At 44.5% G+C, this 21,432-nt stretch overlaps 1 protein-coding gene across 2 annotated transcripts in view; it reads right to left on the reverse strand.

Moving 5' to 3' along the window:
* Positions 1-276: 276 nt before the first annotated feature.
* The window catches only part of LOC143766472 (uncharacterized), a 58,842-nt gene continuing 37,686 nt past the window's right edge, over positions 277-21,432 (reverse strand). For both annotated transcript variants that reach the window (XM_077254184.1, XM_077254183.1), the window contains exon 11: positions 277-2,453. In XM_077254184.1, the coding sequence (XP_077110299.1) occupies positions 574-2,453 (1,880 nt within the window). In that variant the 3' untranslated portion in view covers positions 277-573. The remainder of the gene's footprint in view (positions 2,454-21,432) is intronic.

A 21,432-nucleotide genomic window follows, 5' to 3' on the forward strand; every position in this document is an offset into this window, starting at 1 on the left:
ACAACACAACTGATGGTCCCAACCGCATTTATAAGGCAAGAAATCCCACCTATTATACCTGACAGGGCACACCTGTGAAGTGAAAACCATTCCCGGAGACTACCTCTTGAAGCTCATCAAGAGAATGCCAAGAGTGTGCAAAGCAGTCATCAAAGCAAAAGGTGGCTACTTTGAAGAACCTAGAATATAAGACATAATTTCAGTTGTTTCACACTTTTTTTGTTAAATATACAATTCCACATGTGTTAATTCATAGTTTTGATGCCTTCAAGTGTGAATGTACAACTTTCATAGTCATGAAAATACAGAAAAATCTTTAAATGAGAAGGTGTGTCCAAACTTTTGGTCTGTACTGTAGTCATCAACAGAAAGAAACACTTGAGATATATCACTCTGTAATGACTTTATATAAAAGAGTTTCACTTTTTGCATTGAAAAACTGAAATAAATTAACTTTTGATAATATTTTAATTTAGTGAGAAGCACTTGTATGTGAGTATGTAAAAACAATTAAGAACATAAAAAAGCTTCTCCCCGTATGAATTCTTTGGTGGCTAAAAAGAGATGGTTTCTTCACAAAACATTTTCCACATTCTGAACATGAAAATGGCTTCTCCCCGTGTGTGTTCTTAGGTGGGTAACAAGATGCACTTTCTGGTTAAAACATTTCCCACATTCTGAACAGGAAAAAGGCTTCTCCCCTGTGTGAGATCTATGATGTCTGATAAGAACATTTTTATGTGTAAAACATTTCCCACATTCTGAACATGAAAAAGGCTTCTCCCCTGTGTGGGTTTTCTGGTGGCTAACAAGATTTGCTTTGCGTTTGAAACATTTCCCACATTCTGAACAAGAAAAAGGCTTCTCCCCTGTGTGAGATCTATGATGTCTGACAAAATTTGATTTATCTGGAAAACATTTCCCACATTCTAAACAGGAAAAAAGCTTCTCCCCTGTGTGAGATCTATGATGTCTGATAAGAACTTTTTTATCTGTAAAACATTTCCCACATTCTGAACATGAAAAAGGCTTCTCCCCTGTGTGGGATCTATGATGTCTGATAAGAACATTTTTATCTGTAAAACATTTCCCACATTCTGAACATGAAAAAGGCTTCTCCCCTGTGTGAGATCTATGATGTCTGATAAGAACATTTTTATCTGTAAAACATTTCCCACATTCTGAACATGAAACATGCTTCTCCCCTGTGTGAGATCTATGATGTCTGATAAGAACTTTTTTATCTGTAAAACATTTCCCACATTCTGAACATGAAAAAGGCTTCTCCCCTGTGTGGGTTTTCTGGTGGCTAACAAGACTCGATTTCTGGTTAAAACATTTCCCACATTCTGAACATGAAAAAGGCTTCTCCCCTGTGTGGGTTTTCTGGTGGCTAACAAGATGCGCTTTCTGGTTAAAACATTTCCCACATTCTGAACAGGAAAAAGGCTTCTCCCCTGTGTGAGATATATGATGTCTGATAAGACCACTTTTATCTGTAAAATATTTCCCACATTCTGAACAGGAAAAAGGCTTCTCTCCTGTGTGAGTTCTTTGGTGGGTAACAAGCTGCGCTTTCCGAATAAAACATTTTCCACATTCTGAACATGAAAATGGCTTCTCCCCTGTGTGAGATCTATGATGTCTGACAAGATTTGATTTATCTGGAAAACATTTCCCACATTCTAAACAGGAAAAAAGCTTCTCCCCTGTGTGAGATCTATGATGTCTGATAAGAACTTTTTTATCTGTAAAACATTTCCCACATTCTGAACATGAAAAAGGCTTCTCCCCTGTGTGGGTTTTCTGGTGGCTAACAAGACTCGATTTCTGGTTAAAACATTTCCCACATTCTGAACATGAAAAAGGCTTCTCCCCTGTGTGGGTTTTCTGGTGGCTAACAAGACTCGATTTCTGGTTAAAACATTTCCCACATTCTGAACAGGAAAAAGGCTTCTCCCTTGTGTGAGTTCTTTGGTGGGTAACAAGCTGCGCTTTCCGAATAAAACATTTTCCACATTCTGAACATGAAAATGGCTTCTCCTCTGTGTGAATTCTCTGGTGACTGACAAAATCTGATTTCTGGTTAAAACATCTCCCACACTCGGAACAAGAAATTCTATTGTCTGCTTTGTGAAGGTTTTGTTGTTTGAGAAAGGACTTTTCTAGGGGAAAACTATTTCCATATTCTGAAAATGAATATGTCTTCATTGCTTTAGGAGCAGTTCGTTTTTTAATGCTTATTTTGTGACTTTGATTTTCCTTAGTAGTCCGTAATGAATCAGAAGATAGGACCTGTTCCACAGGATCAGATGACAGATCTTTGCTGTGAAGGGATGATGGTATATTTGGAGTAATGGCATTCCCTTCAATTGTATCCTGTGGAATCTCATAATCATCTGATTTAAACATTGAAGATGTCAGCTGTCCTGCTGATCTCCTGGTACAGTTATCTGCCAATAATAAAACCAAGTATTATTTTAGAATAAAATATCCTACAGTTCTATATTTTTGACCATTTCTACTTAAACGGTCTGTAAAAATGGCAAGTTATGCAAAGTTATTGAATTATTCACCAAGACAATGACAGTTTACAGTTTACTAGACTATGCTCAAACCACATTAAGCATCCATGCTTTTGGCATTACTATAGTGAGAGGAAACCACTTATTTTACTGCACGTGTACACAATCTAGGCACTATGTGTTGGGTCATAACTTGGGATATTTGCAGTTTTCACTTTGCAATATCCACTGATCGTGCTAATATCTGAAAATTGCCAGTGGAGTCAAAATAGTCACTATTCCAATAGATTAATTTATTGAGCGTTATAAATGTACAAAATGGAGTCACTTTAACCCCTTTATGACTCTAGCTTATTTGGTTTTGCGTTTTCATTTTTAGCTCTCCTTCCCAGAGCCATACCTTTTTTATTTTTCCGTCAATATGGCCATGTGGTGCTTATTTTTTGCAGTACAAGTTGTACTGTTGAACGACATCATTGGTTTTAGCATGACGTGTACTAGAAAACAGGAAAAAAATTACAAGTGCGGTGAAATTGCAAAAAAGTGCAATCCCACACTTTGTTTTTTGTTTGGCTTTTTTTGCTAGGCTCACTAAATGCTAAAACTGACCTGCTATTATGATTTTGCAGGTCATTACGAGTTCATAGACACCAAACATGTCTAGGTTTTTATTTATCTAAGTGGTAAAACAAATTTCCAAACTTTGCAAAAAAAAAAAAAAAGTACAATTTTTCGTTCGCTGTAGCATCTCCATTTTTCGTGATCTGGGGTTGGGTTGGTTTATTTTTTGTGTGCTGACATTTTTAATGATACCATTTTGATGCAGATACATTCTTTTGATCGCCCGTTATTGCATTGTAATGCAATGTCTCGGTGACCAAAAAAAACTCATTCTGGGGTTTCAATTTTTTTTTCTCGCTACGCCTTTTAGTGATCAGGTTAATCGTTATTTTTATTGATAGATCGGGCGATTCTGAATGCGGCGATAACAAATATGTGTATATTTTTTTTTATTATTGTTTTATTTTGAATGGGGCGAAAGGGGGGTGATTTAAACTTTTATATTTTTTTTCATATATTTAAAACATTTTTTTTATTTTTACTTTTGCCATGCTTCAATAGCCTCCATGGGAGGCTAGAACCTGGCAAAGCCTGATCGGCTCTGCTACATAGGAGCTATGCTCAGTTTGCTCCTATGTAGTAGATTTACTGCATTGCTATGAGCGCCGACCACAGGGTGGCGCTCACAGCAATCAAGCATCAACAACCATAGAGGTCTTCAATAGACCTCTGGCTGTCATGCCGACGCATTGCTGACCACCGATCAAATAACACGGGTCAGCGATGCACGCATTTCCGGCCCGATGGCCGGACGCAATAGTTAAATACCGCTGTCAGCGTTTGACAGTGGCATTTAACTAGTTAATAGTGGAGGGTGGATTGCGATTGCTATTGCGAGCACATGTCAGCTGTTCAAAACAGCTGACATGTCGTGGCTGTAATGTGGGCTCACCGCCGGAGGCCACATCAAAGCGGAGATTCTGACCTCGGACGTACTATCCCGTCCGAGGTCAGAAAGGGGTTAAAGGGATTTCATCTGCTCTGGTTTTCTGCAATTTTGTCATATTAGGGATTCTGCAAATGGTGTGTCCACCTCCTCTGGTATCTGCTCCTGCAACGTCTGCTTCAGACACGAGACGCGGCCTTACTCATTCTGCAGGAGATGCTGGTAACAGAGGTGGGGTTGGAACCAGAAGCTCTTGGCGGTGCAGGCTCTGCCCAGCCACTAGGATTAGGGTGCCTGGCATCTGTAGTACCATCCAGTCTGGCAGCATGGGTGTGTGTGCTATCAGCTGCAGTAATCTGCTCCCTGTTTTAGCCAATTGGAAAGCACCACACCTTTTTTAATCAGATAAATTTGTATTAACCATAACAAGATTTACAACAGATCACATGTTCATACGTATTTTATGTTTTACAGTAAATTAACCCCCGATGGAGACCATATCAGGAGCAAACAATAATTCGTCCGTAGTTGACAATATCAAACAGAGTTCCAGTTTACTATAAGTTGTACTCTATAATACTATATACTGGTATAACATTAATTAATCCTATCCAACCACAGCTGCCATAGTTTATGGAAGAAATCCAGCTCGTCTCTCCTGGTGTAAATACTTTTCTCAAGCTCAATTATGTGGTTCGTTTCAGCAATGAATTCGCGTCTGGACGGAGGCTCCTCTCTAACCCAATATTTTGCAGCTTCCTTGCAGCAAACAATAATCTTGCAATTACAATTTTAGTCGTATTGTCAGTTAATATTTCCTCCACATACCCTAATATACATATCAATGGATCCCTAGGGATAACGTACCCATACACCACTCCAATGTGGCTCAATACTACAATCCAATAGGATGACAATCTGGGACAATGCCAAAGCTCATGCAATATGTCCGCCTGAGATTGAGAACACCTTGGGCAATCAGAGTTGGACTTCGAAAGCACCACACCTTACTACAGCTTGAAGCATATTGCCAGAAGCTGCCAGATACAGCCTTGATCTCCTGTTGTTCAGTCCTCTGTGCTCAGTTCCCGACTTCTGTATTTGTTTCCTGTTGTGACCCCAGCCTGTTTACTGACTACTCTTATGTCTCCCGAGTAAGTATTTTCTCTGGCCTCTTGGTTCTGACATGGTTATCTGTCTATTCTTCTTCCCATCTTACTCCACAGAACAATAGGTAACACTGTGCTCCAAGGCTAGGGGTCTCTGTGCAAGTTCAAATCCATGAAGAGGGGTTAAAGAAGTTGAAGGGTAATGGGCAAAACTGTGACTATAGACAATAACACATCCTCAGGAAAAAAAACAACTGAGTAGTGGTGAATCTTCTCTGGAGTAATTGGAGTATGGGACTCGATGGCCCTAAGCAATATAAACTATCGGTATGGGACTCTGTGGCTCTAAGGCTAGTTTCACATTTGCGGTAGAATCCACAGCGTTTAATCCGCAACCTGAAACGCACGATAAACCGCATGCAAACGCGTTTTTCTAGACGCATAAGGTAACGCATGCAGTAAAAAACCGCAAAGATTACACGCTTTTTCATGCGTTTGCATTTTCTGTGCGCATGGTGAAAAATTTAACAGGAGAAAAATCTAGATAACCAGACACCGCCAATGGGACTACAGTGGGCATGTATTATGGGTTATCTATATATAGACCTTTGGACAGCTGAAATCTTCAGATTTTTCTACTGTATCCTGTGTCATGATGGATCTTCACATAGAGAGCTTTTATTTCAACCTGGATTTAAGTATCAAGCTGTTTCCTTCCTATGCATTTGCTTGGGAGCAACAAAGAAATCGAGAAAGGCAGAGAAGGACACTGCGTCGGCGTTTTTGGAGACACCACATTATTGAACTCCGGGAGAGCCATGGAGCCTACCACACGCTATATGGCGAGCTTAATGCCAACCCGGACAAATTCCCAGAATATACCAGGATGTCTCCAGAGACTTTTCAGGATTTCCTTGGTCGTGTCCAAGGAGATATCCAGAGACAGGACACCCAGCTCCATAGAGCGATTCCTGCAGAGGAACGTCTCCTGGTCACAATAAGGTCTGTAATAATTCTAAACATATGCCTGTCATAATTATTATTGTTCTACCATGTATTATTTGATTTTTCCTTTATGTGTTTAGCAAACCCCCATCATAAATGTAATTGTTTGTAATTTATTTCTTTTTTTTGGCAGATTCCTGGCTACAGAGAGAGCTTATCATCGCTCCACTTTCAGTACCGGCTTGGAATTTCCACCTTGTCTGGAATAGCTGTGGACACCTGCCGGGCTTTATGGAACAGTCTCCGGGATGAATTTATCCCCCTACCCACCACGGACATGTGGATAGAAATTGCCGACAAATTCTGGAGAATGTGTAATTTCCATAACTGTTTGGGAGCAGTGGATGGAAAGCACATATGCATTATCAAACCTGCCAGATCTGGATTCAAGTACTTTAACTACAAGAAATAATTTTCTGTAGTGCTCGTGGCAATAGCAGATGCGGACTGTCACTTTATCTCCATGGATATTGGAGCTTTTGGCCGTGGCAATGATTCACAGACTTTCAAGAACTCGGATATGGGCCAACATTTGTATGGTAAAACTTTTAATATTCCCCTGCCACGACCTCTCCCCAACAATCAAGGCCCACCAATGCCATTTGTTATGGTTGGGGGATGAGGCCTTTCAGATGTGTGAAAACCTACTGAAGCCATATTCCAGTCGGGACTTGAGCCACACTAAAAGGATTAATAACTACAGACTGACCAGGGCCCGAAGAACAGTTGAGTGTACCTTTGGGATTCTTGTCTCAAAATGGCGCATTCTTGGGACAGCCATTAATCTAAAAATGGAGACAGTCGATGAGGTTGTCAAAGCCTGTGTGGTTCTCCACAATTACATAATGGCTAAGGAGCGACCCAACATTGAACTGGATGAACCAGTTGCAAACCCATTGCCAGATTACCAGCATCAAGTGTTGAAGTTGCCCACATGTGGGACCAATTTGCTGCCTATTTTGTTTCTGACATCGGACGTGTGGCATGGCAAGATAATATTGTGTAAAATGTGCTGTTGGGTTTGAGTCTGTACCAGTTATGTTTTAAATGTTACTAATATTTTTTGTTAATAAACAACGTGTTTTGATACCTGTACCGAATCTCCTATGTCTATCCTCTAAAAACCACTTATGTTGTTAGTGGTAAGGTAGTTTACTTCATTTACATCCTGAATCTGTTCTGCGGTATCTATTGGACGCAGACTGAAGAGACAATGGAGGTATAATACAAAGCAGATCTATACTCACCAGTTCATGTGTGAGAAATAATGACTTCATGATGCACAAAACCCAGCCTCATGAATTCACTATTTCTGACACCTGTCCAGGTGAGTATAGATATGCCTTGTATGACCTCCATTATCTCTTCAGTTTGTGTAAAATAGATTATGTAGACTGAAGAGAAAAGGGAGGTTATACAAGGCAGTTCTCTACTCACCAAGTCAGGTGTCATAAATAATTAGTTCAAGATGCAGAGTTTTGTGCATCATGAACTCGCTATTTATGACACATGACCTGTTGAGTATAGATCTGCTTTGTATTACCGCCATTGTCTCTTCAGTCTGCGTCACATAGATTAAGCAGAGTGAAGAGATTATGGAGAAAATACAAGTAATATTATTTTTTGACAACTCATAGCTCCATACCAAACACACAAAGCTGCAGTGTTCTACTTAATAACTCCTGGAGCTATGAGGTGGCCAAAAAACAAAGTATTCAGCGCATGGTGTGTGTTGCCGGCGGTGAAAAACACAAATAACCAAACAGTATTGGGGCAAAAAACATTAACATTTATTTAAAAAATAAATAAAATTAACTGCGCCGCCTTGGGGTAGAGTGACAGAACTGGGGTGTGTGTAGCTGTCAGGCCTGGCTGACTAAAGACGATGCAGGGGTTGCAGGAGAAGGGGCAATTAAACTAGTGGCGTCAGGGAGTTCAGGGATGGTACTGGAGGCATGGGAAGGCAGAGACACTAGAAGGGCGAGACAAACCTGACATCACAGACACATTGGTAGGTGAGGGGGGAGGGACCTCAATAGTCCGCTTTTTCTATTTCTCTTTCCATTTTTGGGATCGGCGATGCGGTCTGGGGAGCCTCGGTGGACTCATTTCTTGCGGCCTGGTCATGGTAGCCGACCTGTGATGGTCCGTGTGCTGCTGCTGCATGGTGGTGGTGCTGAAAAGCATGCCAGGGTCCAGCTGCTGCATGGTGGTGGTGGGGAAGGCCATGCCAGAGTCCAGCTCCTGCATGGTGCTGGTGGGGAAGGCCATGCCAGGGTCCGGGTGCTGCTGCTGCATCCTGGTGGTGGTGAAAGCCATTCTAGGGTACGGGTGCTGCTGCTGCTGCATGCTGGTGATGGTGAAAAGCATGCCAGGGTCCGGGTGCTGCTGCTGCAGCTGGGACCTGGTGATGGTGGCCAACCTGTCCTGATCCGGATGCTGTTGCTGCTGCATGGTGGTGGCAGGGGAGGATGTCCAAGCAGGAGCAGCAGTTGGCATGGTGGTGGCGGTGGGATGTCCAACAGCACTCAGCATGATGGTGGCGCTGTAGTGGTGTCCGGCAGTGCTTGGAATGGTTGTGGCCATGCAGTGGTATGCAGCAGAGCTCGGCATTGAGGTCAAGCGTGACAGTGTTGGCATAGGTGGAAATGCCACCACTGGCTGCTGAAAATATCGAGTCTGCTGCATAGCCTGCACGTAAGCAGCATTGGACTCATGCATGACACTAAGAAGGAGATCAGGAGTAAGGTTTTCCGACATGCCCTTTTCTATTTGATAAAAAAAAATGATGTGCTGGACTCTGGAGGTCGGCTTTCACTTGGTGAAGGTCTCTGGTGACATCCTGAATAAGTGTATTCATATGGTTTAAGCCACGATCCAGTCTATCACCCATCACCTTGGAGTCCATCGTGAAAGATCGAGCTCAGGTGCAAAAACTGTCCGAGGCCCTCTGCCGCTGCTGGGAAGAGCCCCCAAAAAAGAGGCAGAGGACTGGGAAACACCTGATGGACCAGCTTCCTGGTCTCCAGTCTGTGTTTCATGCCCACTTGCTGCTGCGCTGCTGGATGGCTGTGACGGGTCCGTGGCTGTTTGATGAAGGACTGCTCTAGAACTAGGGTCAAGAGTGCTGTTCCAGGTGCTGTGAACAAAAAAACCCAAAAAAACATTAGTACAAAACATTTATAATAGTAAAAGCGCCAACTCCTGTGGAATTGAAAAATACAGATTAGGCAATACAACACAATCCAATGCAACTCAAAAATACTTACGTTCTCTGGGCAAGGACTGGTCTCAAAAATGCCAGCAGATGCTTATCTTTTCTGATCCTTGCACCCGGCTCTCTTGACGAAGGTCCTTGTTGAAACGATCCTTCATCGAACGCCATTGTGTTCTGACAGTGAGCACTGTTGAAAAAATAATAATGGTTAGACAATGCACTTTTGGCCGGGAACACACAACTGTGTGTGATGAGAGAAACTCTCAGGAGTTCCTCTCATCACACACAGTTGTGTGATCCCAGCCAAGGTCACTGCTGCATCACACCGCATTGCAATACTTACGAAATGCCTTGTGGACCCAAGCCGGGGCGTTGTCCCAGCCATGCCACATCGCTTGGGCCACCTCATTCCATAGCCGCTGGATCGTCATGTTGTCCGAGTGCTGCGGAACCCGGGTGTCCCACAACGGGACTCGCTCATGGACCAGTGAGATGAGGATATCGTTATCAATGAGGTCCTCATCCCGTTCTGGAACCTAGAAAATAAATAAATACATTAATGTTGGAGACATTAACATAAGCAAAAGATAGAAAACAACAGATACAGAAAACAGGCAAGTATATTCAAAGTAAAGAAAAAAAAAGGAGTTAAGAAGAAAAAGGTAAAGAAAGAGCAAAGTAAATAAGTGAACAGTCAAGAATAGTAAAGTCAGGATACCGTAAACAGGGTACAATCAGTCAGGTATACTTACACGCCTCCTTGCCACACGCTGCTCCTGCTCGGCCTCTGCCGCAGTTGAAGAACTTCTAAAAAAGAAAAAAAAAAAATTGTCACATGTGTAGATGTGACAGAAAACGTACCAATCTGAGGAGGTGAGTAGTCACTTCACTGTCATTTCCACCTTGTTCAGGCCCAAGACGTTTCTCCTCAGAAGAAGAAGATGACATTCTGATGCATGCAGCAAGAAAAAAAGAGACAGAAATTATTAGGACATATAGAGAGAGAAAAAAGAAAATACAGACATTGGCTTTGACACTCACATTGTCCAAAGTGGTGATTCCTCCCAGGTTCTTTCCAGCGTCTGATCTTCTTCCCAGTCTGCATAGTTGTGACCTGTAAATGCCCACTCCCTCTTTTTATCACCTTGTATGTGGGGGAGGCTAATCAGTGTCTAGACAGGTTTTCCTGTGGTAAAACGCATGCGTTCACAAACGCAAACAAATGCATGTGCTTGCGAAGGCATGCGTTCACATAGACTGAAATGTGTTTTTCGTCACATTACTTCCGCTAACAACCGCATACGTTTCGAGGCGGCAAATTCACACCTCTGAAATTACAACATGTAGTGTTAACCGCGACAAGTCGCAGACAATGAAACAACGCATGTGTCGTCAAACGCGGCAAAACGCAACCGATCGCAGACACTTGCATCCCTAATGTTAAAGATAGGATTACACCACGCATGCAGAAAATTGCGGCACAAATGCTGCGGACACAACCGCAAATGTGAAACCAGCCTTAGCAATGTAAACTATCGTAAGGACCAGTATTTTCTGTCAGATGAATGTCAAGAAGAAATATTAGACATTTAAATAGAACTTTTTATAACAGTGCAGAGCTGAGGGGTCTTCAATTTAGATCTCAGGCATTTGGTAATTGAAACCTTTTTTAAACACTCCCAGGGAGTTACAGCCTCAGATAAGTGAGACAGGCCGATCCCACCACAATCAAACTATCATACAGAATGAACAGGTAAAAAAACGTTACATCCTCAACAACAACATATGTATGAGGGGAGAACTCCAACACTAAAGCAGAGCTGCACTCATTTATGGTGGACCATTGGAGATACTGAGTCCTGACCAGAAGAGTAGAGAAACTAATAGTGCCCCCATTTCAGGAGAGATTGTGCAGTAATCTGAATTCCTTAGGATCGAAAACATAATGGAATTTATGACGTGGAGTGAATCCATGAAACCAGGGCACGAGCTATGAGACAACACATCTCCTGCAGGCGTGAATAAATGTACAGAGGGTACAGAAAGTATTCAGACCCCTTTACATTTTTCACTTTTTTGTTTCATTGCAGCCATTTGGTAAATTCAAAAAAGTTATTTTTTTCTCATTAATGTACACTCTGCACCCCATCTTGACTGAAAAAAAAATCAGAAATGTAGAAATTTTTGCAAATTTAATAAAAAAAGAAAAACTGAAATATCACATGGTCATAAGTATGCAGACCCTTTGCTCAGACACTTAGATTTAAGTCCCATGCTGTCCATTTCCTTGTGATCCTCCTTGAGATGGTTCTACGCCTTCATTGGAGGCCAGCCAGGGGCAGACACAAGCAGCAATGGGCCCCTGTGCAGGAAATACGTCGGGGGCCCCCTCATGCATGTACACTGCGTATAAAATGCCTATAATAACATACAGGGCCGGACTGGCCATAGGGCATTTCTGGCAAATGCCAGAAGGGCCGGTCCTTGTAATGGGCCGCTAGACCTATCGCCCCCTCCGCGTTGTCAGTGGGCGTTCCAGAGTTCCCTTCAGCAGCCAGCACGCCGGGCGGCATTTGCTTCCCTTGCACACTGATCGCGCCGTATTAGGAGGAAGTGGGCGGTCTGACGTCCTGATCACTAGCGCTGCAGGGAGGTAACATACAAACAGGATGAGGGGCCACGCTGTGCTGTGCTGCTCCGGCCATGCCTCCCGCTGCAGCCTGTGATCAGGACATCAGAACGCCCACTTCTTCCCGTCTAGTGAGGTGACAGGGCATGAGGGGGTGCAATCATTTTTCTATGCACTGATTTATTTTTTATTTTTTTGCTGCGCCGGGTTCAGCCATTCAAAAAAGGGGCGTGCCTGCTGGAGAAGAACACTGGCCAATGAGCATCAGATTGGTAGAAGAGCTGATTGGCCAGTGCTCCTGTCCCCCTGCACTGGGCGCCTCTGAGGGAGAGAGAGAGCCTGCAATCAAGCTGCAAGGTCAGGAATATCTCCCTGTGTGTGCTCCCAGGGACCGATAGAGAAGCCGCTCAATTCCCCACCATAACATCTTCTCCTGCTCTGGTCCACAGCCCCGACAGAGAAGGAGAGAGCGGGGGAGGTGCTGGGAAAGTGCTTGCTGTGAGCAGAAGGAGCTGCACATGTATATCAGCCACTGCTGCAGCACAGAGTGTGTGTGTTATCTGTAGTGTGTGTGCGTTACATGTGTGGGGTAACTGTAGTGTGTGTGTGTTACATGTGTCTGAGGTATCTGTAGTGTGTATGTGTTACATGTGTCTGAGGTATCTGTAGTGTGTATGTGTTACATGTGTCTGAGGTATCTGTAGTGTGTATGTGTTACATGTGTCTGAGGTATCTGTAGTGTGTATGTGTTACATGTGTGTGAGGTATCTAGTGTATGTGAGGTAATTGTAGTGTGTGTTACGTGTGTGTGCGGTATCTGTAGTGTATGTGTTACATGTGTGTGAGGTATCTGTAGTGTGTTACATGTGTGTGAGGTATCTGTAGTGTGTGTTACATGTGTGTGAGGTATCTGTAGTGTGTTACATGTGTGTGAGGTATCTGTAGTGTGTGTTACATGTGTGAGGTATCTGTAGTGTGTGTTACATGTGTGTGAGGTATCTGTAGTGTGTGTTACATGTGTGTGAGGTATCTGTAGTGTGTGTTACATGTGTGTGAGGTATCTGTAGTGTGTGTTACATGTGTGTGAGGTATCTGTAGCGTGTTACATGTGTGTGAGGTATCTGTAGTGTGTGTTACATGTGTGTGAGGTAACTGTAGTGTGTGTTACATGTGTGTGCGGTATCTAGTGTGTATGTGTTACGTGTGTGAGGTATCTGTAGTGTGTGTTACACGTGTGGGAGGTATCTGTAGTGTGTTACTTGTGTGTGAGGTATCTGTAGTGTATATGTGTTACATGTGTGTGAGGTAATTGTAGTGTGTGTTATGTGTGTGATCAGTGCTGTATTTTTTAGCATATTCTGCAGTGTGATAATAGTCTGCAGGCCATCTGTGTTGAATTCATGTCTATTCCCCCTATGGCCACTGCAGGTTACATATACCACTTTACATAACACATTTGATTGGTTTAACAAATAAAGCAAAAAAGTCGGCACATCCTGTCAGTGCTTTACGATTTGATTCTACGACACTCGTATGTGGGCTGGTGAGTTTTTATTTGTGCCAGGGCTGCTTTTTGGTCCCAGTCCGGCCCTGATAACATATGTGTATACACAGCAGAAAATACACACACACACACACACACACACACACACTAGCCCTATATACATAGCAGCACACACACACACACACACACTAGCCACATATACATAGCAGCACACACACACACACACACACTAGCCCTATATACATAGCAGCACACACACACACACACACACACACACACACACACACACTAGCCCTATATACATAGCAGCACACACACACACACACACTAGCCCTATATATATATGTATAGAATGTAAGTCCGCAAGGACAGGGTCCTCTCCCCTCTGTACCAGTGTGTCACTGTAAACCTGTTTACTGTAAATGATATCTATAACTCTGTATGTAACCCCTTTCTCATGTACAGCACCATGGAATTAATGGTGCTATATAAATAAATAATAATAATAATAATAATATACATAACAGCACACACGCACACACACACACACACACACACACTAGCCCTATATACATAGCCACACATATACACACACACTAGCCCTATATACATAGCAGCATACACACACACACACTAGCCCTATATACATAGCAGCACACACACACACTAGCCCTATATACACATAGCAGTACACACACACTAGCCCTATATACACATAGCAGTACACACACACACACAGCAGTACACACACACACACACACACTAGCCCTATATAGAAGCACAGCAGTATACACACATACAGCAATATACACACACACTAGCCCTATATACACGCACACAGCAGTATACACACTAGCCCTATATACACACACAGCAGTATACACACACACACTAGCCCGGACAGCAGCGTAATGTATGCTCTTGTATATTGTGAGCCCTCGCGGGCAGGGTCCTCTCTCCTCCTGTACCAGTTGTGACTTGTATTGTTCAAGATTATTGTACTTGTTTTTATTATGTACACCCCTCCTCACATGTAAAGCGCCATGGAAAAAATGGCGCTATAATAATAAATAATAATAACAGGTGAGGTCAGTAAGAGGTCCTTTTTTGACCGTCATATCACATGTGCGCAGTAGAGCGGGCCCCCTGCTTCTCCTGTTAGCAATAATACTGCCGCCGGCTGTCATTCACCTCATTGCTTTGTATCTCCGTTGGGGCCCCCTCCCACTCTGTGCCCCAGTGCAGTTGCACTGGTTGAACCGGCGGTATGTTCGCCCCTGAGGCCAGCTGTGTTTAATTAACCCCCGGAGCCTTTTTCAGTTTTGCGTTTTCATTTTTAACTCCCCTTTTTCTCAGAGCCATAACATTTTTACTTTTCTGTCAATATGGCCATGTGAGGGCATGTTTTTTGAAAGAGAGAAAGGGAAGAACCAAAAAGGTAACGAGCCAAAGGCTAACAGGGTGGGTGCTGTGTCCCCCAAAGAGTGGCCTGTTGTGAATTTACCTTTTGGCTCCCTCTAGTGGCTACTAGTGATTTGACTCTGGGTATGTCTGTCATCCCTTGTATGCTCACCTGGGTCGTTAGGTCAGGGGTGTTGCTATATAAGCTCCCTGGACCTTCAGTTCAATGCCTGGCAACGTTGTTATCAGAGCTAATCTGTAGTGCTCTTGTCTACTGATCCTGGTTCCTGCTTGATTAAGCTAAGTCTGCTTTCTTGCTTTTTGCTATTTGTTTTTTGTTTGCATTTTTGTCCAGCTTGTATATAATCTGTATCCTGACCTTGCTGGAAGCTCTAGGGTGGCTGGTGTTCTCCCCCCGGGCCGTTAGACGGTTCGGGGGTTCTTGAATCTCCAGCGTGGATTTTTGATAGGGTTTTTGTTGACCATATAAGTTATCTTACTACATTCTGCTATTAGTAAGTGGGCCTCTCTTTGCTAAACCTAGTTCATCTCTGTGTTTGTCATTTCCTCTTACCTCACCGTTATTATTTGTGGGGGGCTTGTATCCTACTTTTGGGGTCTTTTCCCTGGAGGCAAGAGAGGTCTTTGTTTTCCTCTTCTAGGGGTAGTTAGCTCTCCGGCTGGCGCGAGACATCTAGCGACCAACGTAGGCATGTTCCCCGGCTACTTCTAGTGTTGGCGTTAGGAGTAGATATATGGTCAACCCAGTTACCACTGCCCTATGAGCCGGATTTTTGTACTTCGCAGACTTGCTTATTTCTCTGAGACCCTCGCCATTGGGGTCATAACAGTTTGCCAGGCCAGTATTAAATGTTAAATGCATTGCAGAAGCGGGATTATAAGAAAGAAAGTTCTGAGTTTTTTTTTCTCTCTCTCATTTTTTTTTCTTTTCCCCTTTACCTCTGAGTGGCTTGTGATTGCTGCAGACATGAATGTCCAGACCTTGATTACAAGTGTGGACCAGCTTGCTGCTCGTGTGCAGGGCATACAAGATTATGTTACCAGAAATCCTATGTCAGAACCTAAGATACCGATTCCTGAACTGTTTTCCGGAGACCGATTTAAGTTTAGAAATTTCAGGAATAATTGTAAATTGTTTTTGTCCCTGAGACCCTGTTCCTCTGGAGACTCCGCTCAGCAAGTGAAAATTGTTATTTCTTTTTTACGGGGCGACCCTCAGGATTGGGCTTTCTCGCTGGCGCCAGGAGATCCGGCATTGGCTGATATTGATGCGTTTTTTCTGGCGCTCGGTTTGCTTTATGAGGAACCCAATCTTGAGATTCAGGCAGAAAAAGCCTTGCTGGCTATGTCTCAGGGCCAGGACGAGGCTGAAGTGTATTGCCAAAAATTTCGGAAATGGTCCGTGCTGACCCAGTGGAACGAGTGTGCATTGGCTGCAAATTTTAGAAATGGCCTTTCTGAAGCCATTAAGAATGTGATGGTGGGTTTTCCCATTCCCACAGGTCTGAATGATTCCATGTCCCTGGCAATTCAAATTGACCGGCGGTTGCGGGAGCGCAAAACCGCAAATTCCCTCATGGTGTTATCTGAACAGGCACCTGATTTAATGCAATGTGATAGAATCCTGACTAGAAATGAGCGGAAAATTCATAGACGCCAGAATGGCTTGTGTTACTACTGTGGTGATTCTACACATGTTATCTCAGCATGCTCTAAGCGTCTTACTAAGGTTGTTAGTCCTGTTGCCATTGGTAATTTGCAACCTAAGTTTATTCTATCTGTGACTTTGATTTGCTCACTGTCATCGTATCCTGTCATGGCGTTTGTAGATTCAGGTGCTGCCCTGAGCCTTATGGATCTGTCATTTGCCAAGCGCTGCGGTTTTGTTCTTGAGCCATTAGAAAATCCTATCCCTCTTAGGGGTATTGATGCTACGCCATTGGCAGAAAATAAACCGCAGTTTTGGACACAGGTTACCATGTGCATGACTCCTGAACATCGGGAGGTGATACGTTTTCTTGTTCTGCATAAAATGCATGATTTGGTTGTTTTGGGTTTGCCATGGTTACAGACCCATAATCCAGTCTTGGACTGGAAGGCAATGTCAGTGTCAAGTTGGGGCTGTCATGGAATTCATGGAGATTCCCTGCCCGTGTCTATTGCTACTTCTACGCCTTTGGAAGTTCCGGCGTATTTGTCTGATTATCAGGAGGTCTTCAGCGAGTCTAGGTCAAGTGCATTGCCTCCTCATAGGGAATGTGACTGTGCAATAGATTTGATTCCAGGCAGTAAGTTTCCTAAGGGAAGACTGTTTAATCTGTCGGTACCTGAACATACCGCGATGCGTTCATATATCAAGGAGTCTCTGGAGAAGGGGCATATCCGTCCTTCTTCTTCCCCTCTTGGTGCGGGATTCTTTTTTGTGGCCAAAAAGGACGGATCTTTGAGGCCTTGTATTGACTATCGGCTTTTAAATAAGATCACTGTCAAATTTCAGTATCCTTTGCCGCTGTTGTCAGACTTGTTTGCCCGGATTAAAGGTGCCAAGTGGTTCACCAAGATAGACCTACGTGGTGCGTACAACCTTGTGCGCATTAAGCAAGGAGATGAATGGAAAACCGCATTCAATACGCCCGAAGGTCATTTTGAGTACTTGGTGATGCCATTTGGGCTCTCTAATGCACCTTCAGTTTTTCAGTCCTTTATGCATGACATTTTCCGGAAGTATCTGGATAAATTTTTGATCGTTTATCTGGATGATATTCTGGTTTTTTCTGATGATTGGGACTCGCATGTGGAGCAGGTCAGGATGGTTTTTAAGATTTTGCGTGAAAATTCTTTGTTTGTTAAAGGCTCAAAGTGTCTCTTTGGTGTTCAGAAGGTTCCCTTTTTAGGGTTCATTTTTTCCCCTTCTGCTGTGGAGATGGACCCAGTCAAGGTCCGAGCTATTCATGATTGGACTCAACCCTCGTCAGTTAAGAGTCTTCAGAAGTTCTTGGGTTTTGCTAACTTCTACCGTCGTTTTATCGCTAATTTTTCTAGCGTTGTTAAACCGTTGACGGATATGACCAAGAAAGGCTCTGATGTGGCTAACTGGGCTCCTGCTGCCGTGGAGGCTTTCCAGGAGTTGAAACGCCGGTTTACTTCGGCGCCTGTTTTGTGCCAGCCTGACATCTCACTTCCCTTTCAGGTTGAGGTGGATGCTTCGGAGATTGGGGCAGGGGCCGTTTTGTCGCAGAGAGGCCCTGGTTGCTCTACTATGAGACCTTGTGCCTTTTTCTCTAGGAAGTTTTTGCCGGCAGAGCGAAATTATGATGTGGGCAATCGGGAGTTGTTGGCCATGAAGTGGGCATTTGAGGAGTGGCGTCATTGGCTCGAGGGTGCTAAGCATCGTGTGGTGGTCTTGACTGATCACAAAAATCTGATGTATCTCGAGTCTGCTAAACGCCTGAATCCTAGACAGGCCCGCTGGTCATTGTTTTTCTCCCGTTTTGACTTTGTGGTCTTGTATTTACCAGGTTCTAAGAATGTGAAGGCCGATGCTCTGTCTAGGAGCTTTGTGCCTGATGCTCCTGGAGTCGCTGAACCTGTGGGTATTCTTAAGGAAGGAGTTATCTTGTCAGCTATTTCTCCAGATCTGCGACGTGTGTTGCAGAGATTTCAGGCTGGTAGGCCTGACTCTTGTCCACCTGACAGATTGTTTGTGCCTGCTAAATGGACCAGCAGAGTCATTTCCGAGGTTCATTCCTCAGTGTTGGCAGGGCACCCGGGAATTTTTGGCACCAGAGATCTGGTGGCCAGGTCCTTTTGGTGGCCTTCCTTGTCAAGGGATGTGCGGTCATTTGTGCAGTCCTGTGGTACTTGTGCTCGAGCTAAGCCTTGCTGTTCTCGTGCCAGCGGGTTGCTCTTGCCCTTGCCTGTCCCGAAGAGACCTTGGACACACATCTCTATGGATTTCATTTTGGATCTTCCGGTGTCTCAGGGCATGTCTGTCATCTGGGTGATATGTGATCGTTTCTCCAAGATGGTCCATCTGGTTCCTTTGCCTAAGCTGCCTTCCTCTTCTGATCTGGTTCCTGTGTTCTTCCAGAACGTGGTTCGTTTGCACGGCATTCCTGAGAATATTGTGTCGGACAGAGGATCCCAGTTTGTTTCCAGGTTCTGGCGATCCTTTTGTGGTAGGATGGGCATTGATTTGTCGTTTTCGTCCGCTTTTCATCCACAGACTAACGGACAAACGGAACGAACTAATCAGACTCTGGAGGCGTATTTGAGGTGTTTTGTCTCTTCTGATCAGGATGATTGGGTAACCTTCTTGCCGTTGGCTGAATTTGCCCTTAATAATCGGGCTAGTTCTGCCACCTTGGTTTCGCCATTTTTCTGCAACTCTGGTTTCCATCCTCGTTTTTCCTCGGGACATGTGGAGCCTTCTGACTGTCCTGGGGTGGATTCTGTGGTGGATAGGTTGCAGCGGATCTGGAATCATGTGGTGGACAACTTGAAGTTGTCACAGGAGAAGGCTCAGCGTTTTGCCAACCGCCGCCGCGGTGTGGGTCCCCGACTTCGCGTTGGGGATTTGGTATGGCTGTCTTCTCGATTTGTTCCTATGAAGGTCTCCTCTCCCAAATTTAAGCCTCGATTCATTGGTCCTTACAAGATATTGGAAATCCTTAATCCTGTATCCTTTCGCCTGGATCTTCCGGTGTCGTTTGCCATTCACAACGTATTTCATAGGTCCTTGTTGCGGCGGTACGTTGTGCCTGTGGTTCCTTCTGCTGAGCCTCCTGCTCCGGTGTTGGTTGAGGGCGAGTTGGAGTACGTGGTGGAGAAGATCTTAGATTCTCGTCTCTCCAGGCGGATGCTTCAGTACCTGGTCAAGTGGAAGGGCTATGGTCAGGAGGATAATTCCTGGGTGGTCGCCTCTGATGTGCATGCAGCCGATTTAGTTCGTGCCTTTCACGCCGCTCATCCTGATCGCCCTGGTGGTCTTGGTGAGGGTTTGGTGACCCCTCACTAAGGGGGGGGTACTGTTGTGAATTTACCTTTTGGCTCCCTCTAGTGGCTACTAGTGATTTGACTCTGGGTATGTCTGTCATCCCTTGTATGCTCACCTGGGTCGTTAGGTCAGGGGTGTTGCTATATAAGCTCCCTGGACCTTCAGTTCAATGCCTGGCAACGTTGTTATCAGAGCTAATCTGTAGTGCTCTTGTCTACTGATCCTGGTTCCTGCTTGATTAAGCTAAGTCTGCTTTCTTGCTTTTTGCTATTTGTTTTTTGTTTGCATTTTTGTCCAGCTTGTATATAATCTGTATCCTGACCTTGCTGGAAGCTCTAGGGTGGCTGGTGTTCTCCCCCCGGGCCGTTAGACGGTTCGGGGGTTCTTGAATCTCCAGCGTGGATTTTTGATAGGGTTTTTGTTGACCATATAAGTTATCTTACTACATTCTGCTATTAGTAAGTGGGCCTCTCTTTGCTAAACCTAGTTCATCTCTGTGTTTGTCATTTCCTCTTACCTCACCGTTATTATTTGTGGGGGGCTTGTATCCTACTTTTGGGGTCTTTTCCCTGGAGGCAAGAGAGGTCTTTGTTTTCCTCTTCTAGGGGTAGTTAGCTCTCCGGCTGGCGCGAGACATCTAGTGACCAACGTAGGCATGTTCCCCGGCTACTTCTAGTGTTGGCGTTAGGAGTAGATATATGGTCAACCCAGTTACCACTGCCCTATGAGCCGGATTTTTGTACTTCGCAGACTTGCTTATTTCTCTGAGACCCTCGCCATTGGGGTCATAACAGTGGCCCAGAGAAAAGGATTTTACGGTGAGTACACAAAAATCCCTATTTCTCCTTCGCCACATTGGGGGGCACAGGACCATGGGACGTCCCAAAGCAGTCCCTGGGTGGGGAACAATACAAACAAATAACTCTGTGTACCATCTGACTAAGTGCACAACAGCTGCCTGCAGAATACGTCTGCCAAGGGCCGCATCCGCGGAAGATTTAGGGTGGACATTGTAGTGCTTTGTGAAAGTATGCAGGCTAGACCATGTTGCGGCCTTGCAAACCTGCTCCGCCGTTGCCTGGTGCCGATTGGCCCAGGAAGCACCCACTGACCGAGTAAAGTGTGCTCTAACCCCTGCCGGGATAGGCCTGCCCCTGACCCGATAAGATTCTTGGATAGCCAATCGGAACCATCTGGCTATTGTGGCCTTAGACGCGGCTGAACCCTTTCTGTGACCCTCCGGGAGGACAAAGAGGGAGTCTGATTTGCGGAAAGGAGCAGTCCTAGAAACGTACCTCCTGAGGGCCTGTACCACGTCCAAGGTGTGAAGGGCCTTTTCGACCCTATGTCTCGGCTGTGGGCAGAAGGAGGGAAGAATGATATCTTCATTAAGGTGGAAGGATGAAACCACCTTGGGGAGAAAAGCCAGAGATGGGCGTAAGACTACTTTGTCCTGGTGAAAGAAAAGGAAAGGCGCCCGGCAGGATAGTGCAGCCAACTCCAAGACGCGCCTGATAG

Source organism: Ranitomeya variabilis, chromosome 4 (genome assembly GCF_051348905.1).
Source record: "Ranitomeya variabilis isolate aRanVar5 chromosome 4, aRanVar5.hap1, whole genome shotgun sequence".
NCBI lineage: Eukaryota > Metazoa > Chordata > Amphibia > Anura > Dendrobatidae > Ranitomeya > Ranitomeya variabilis.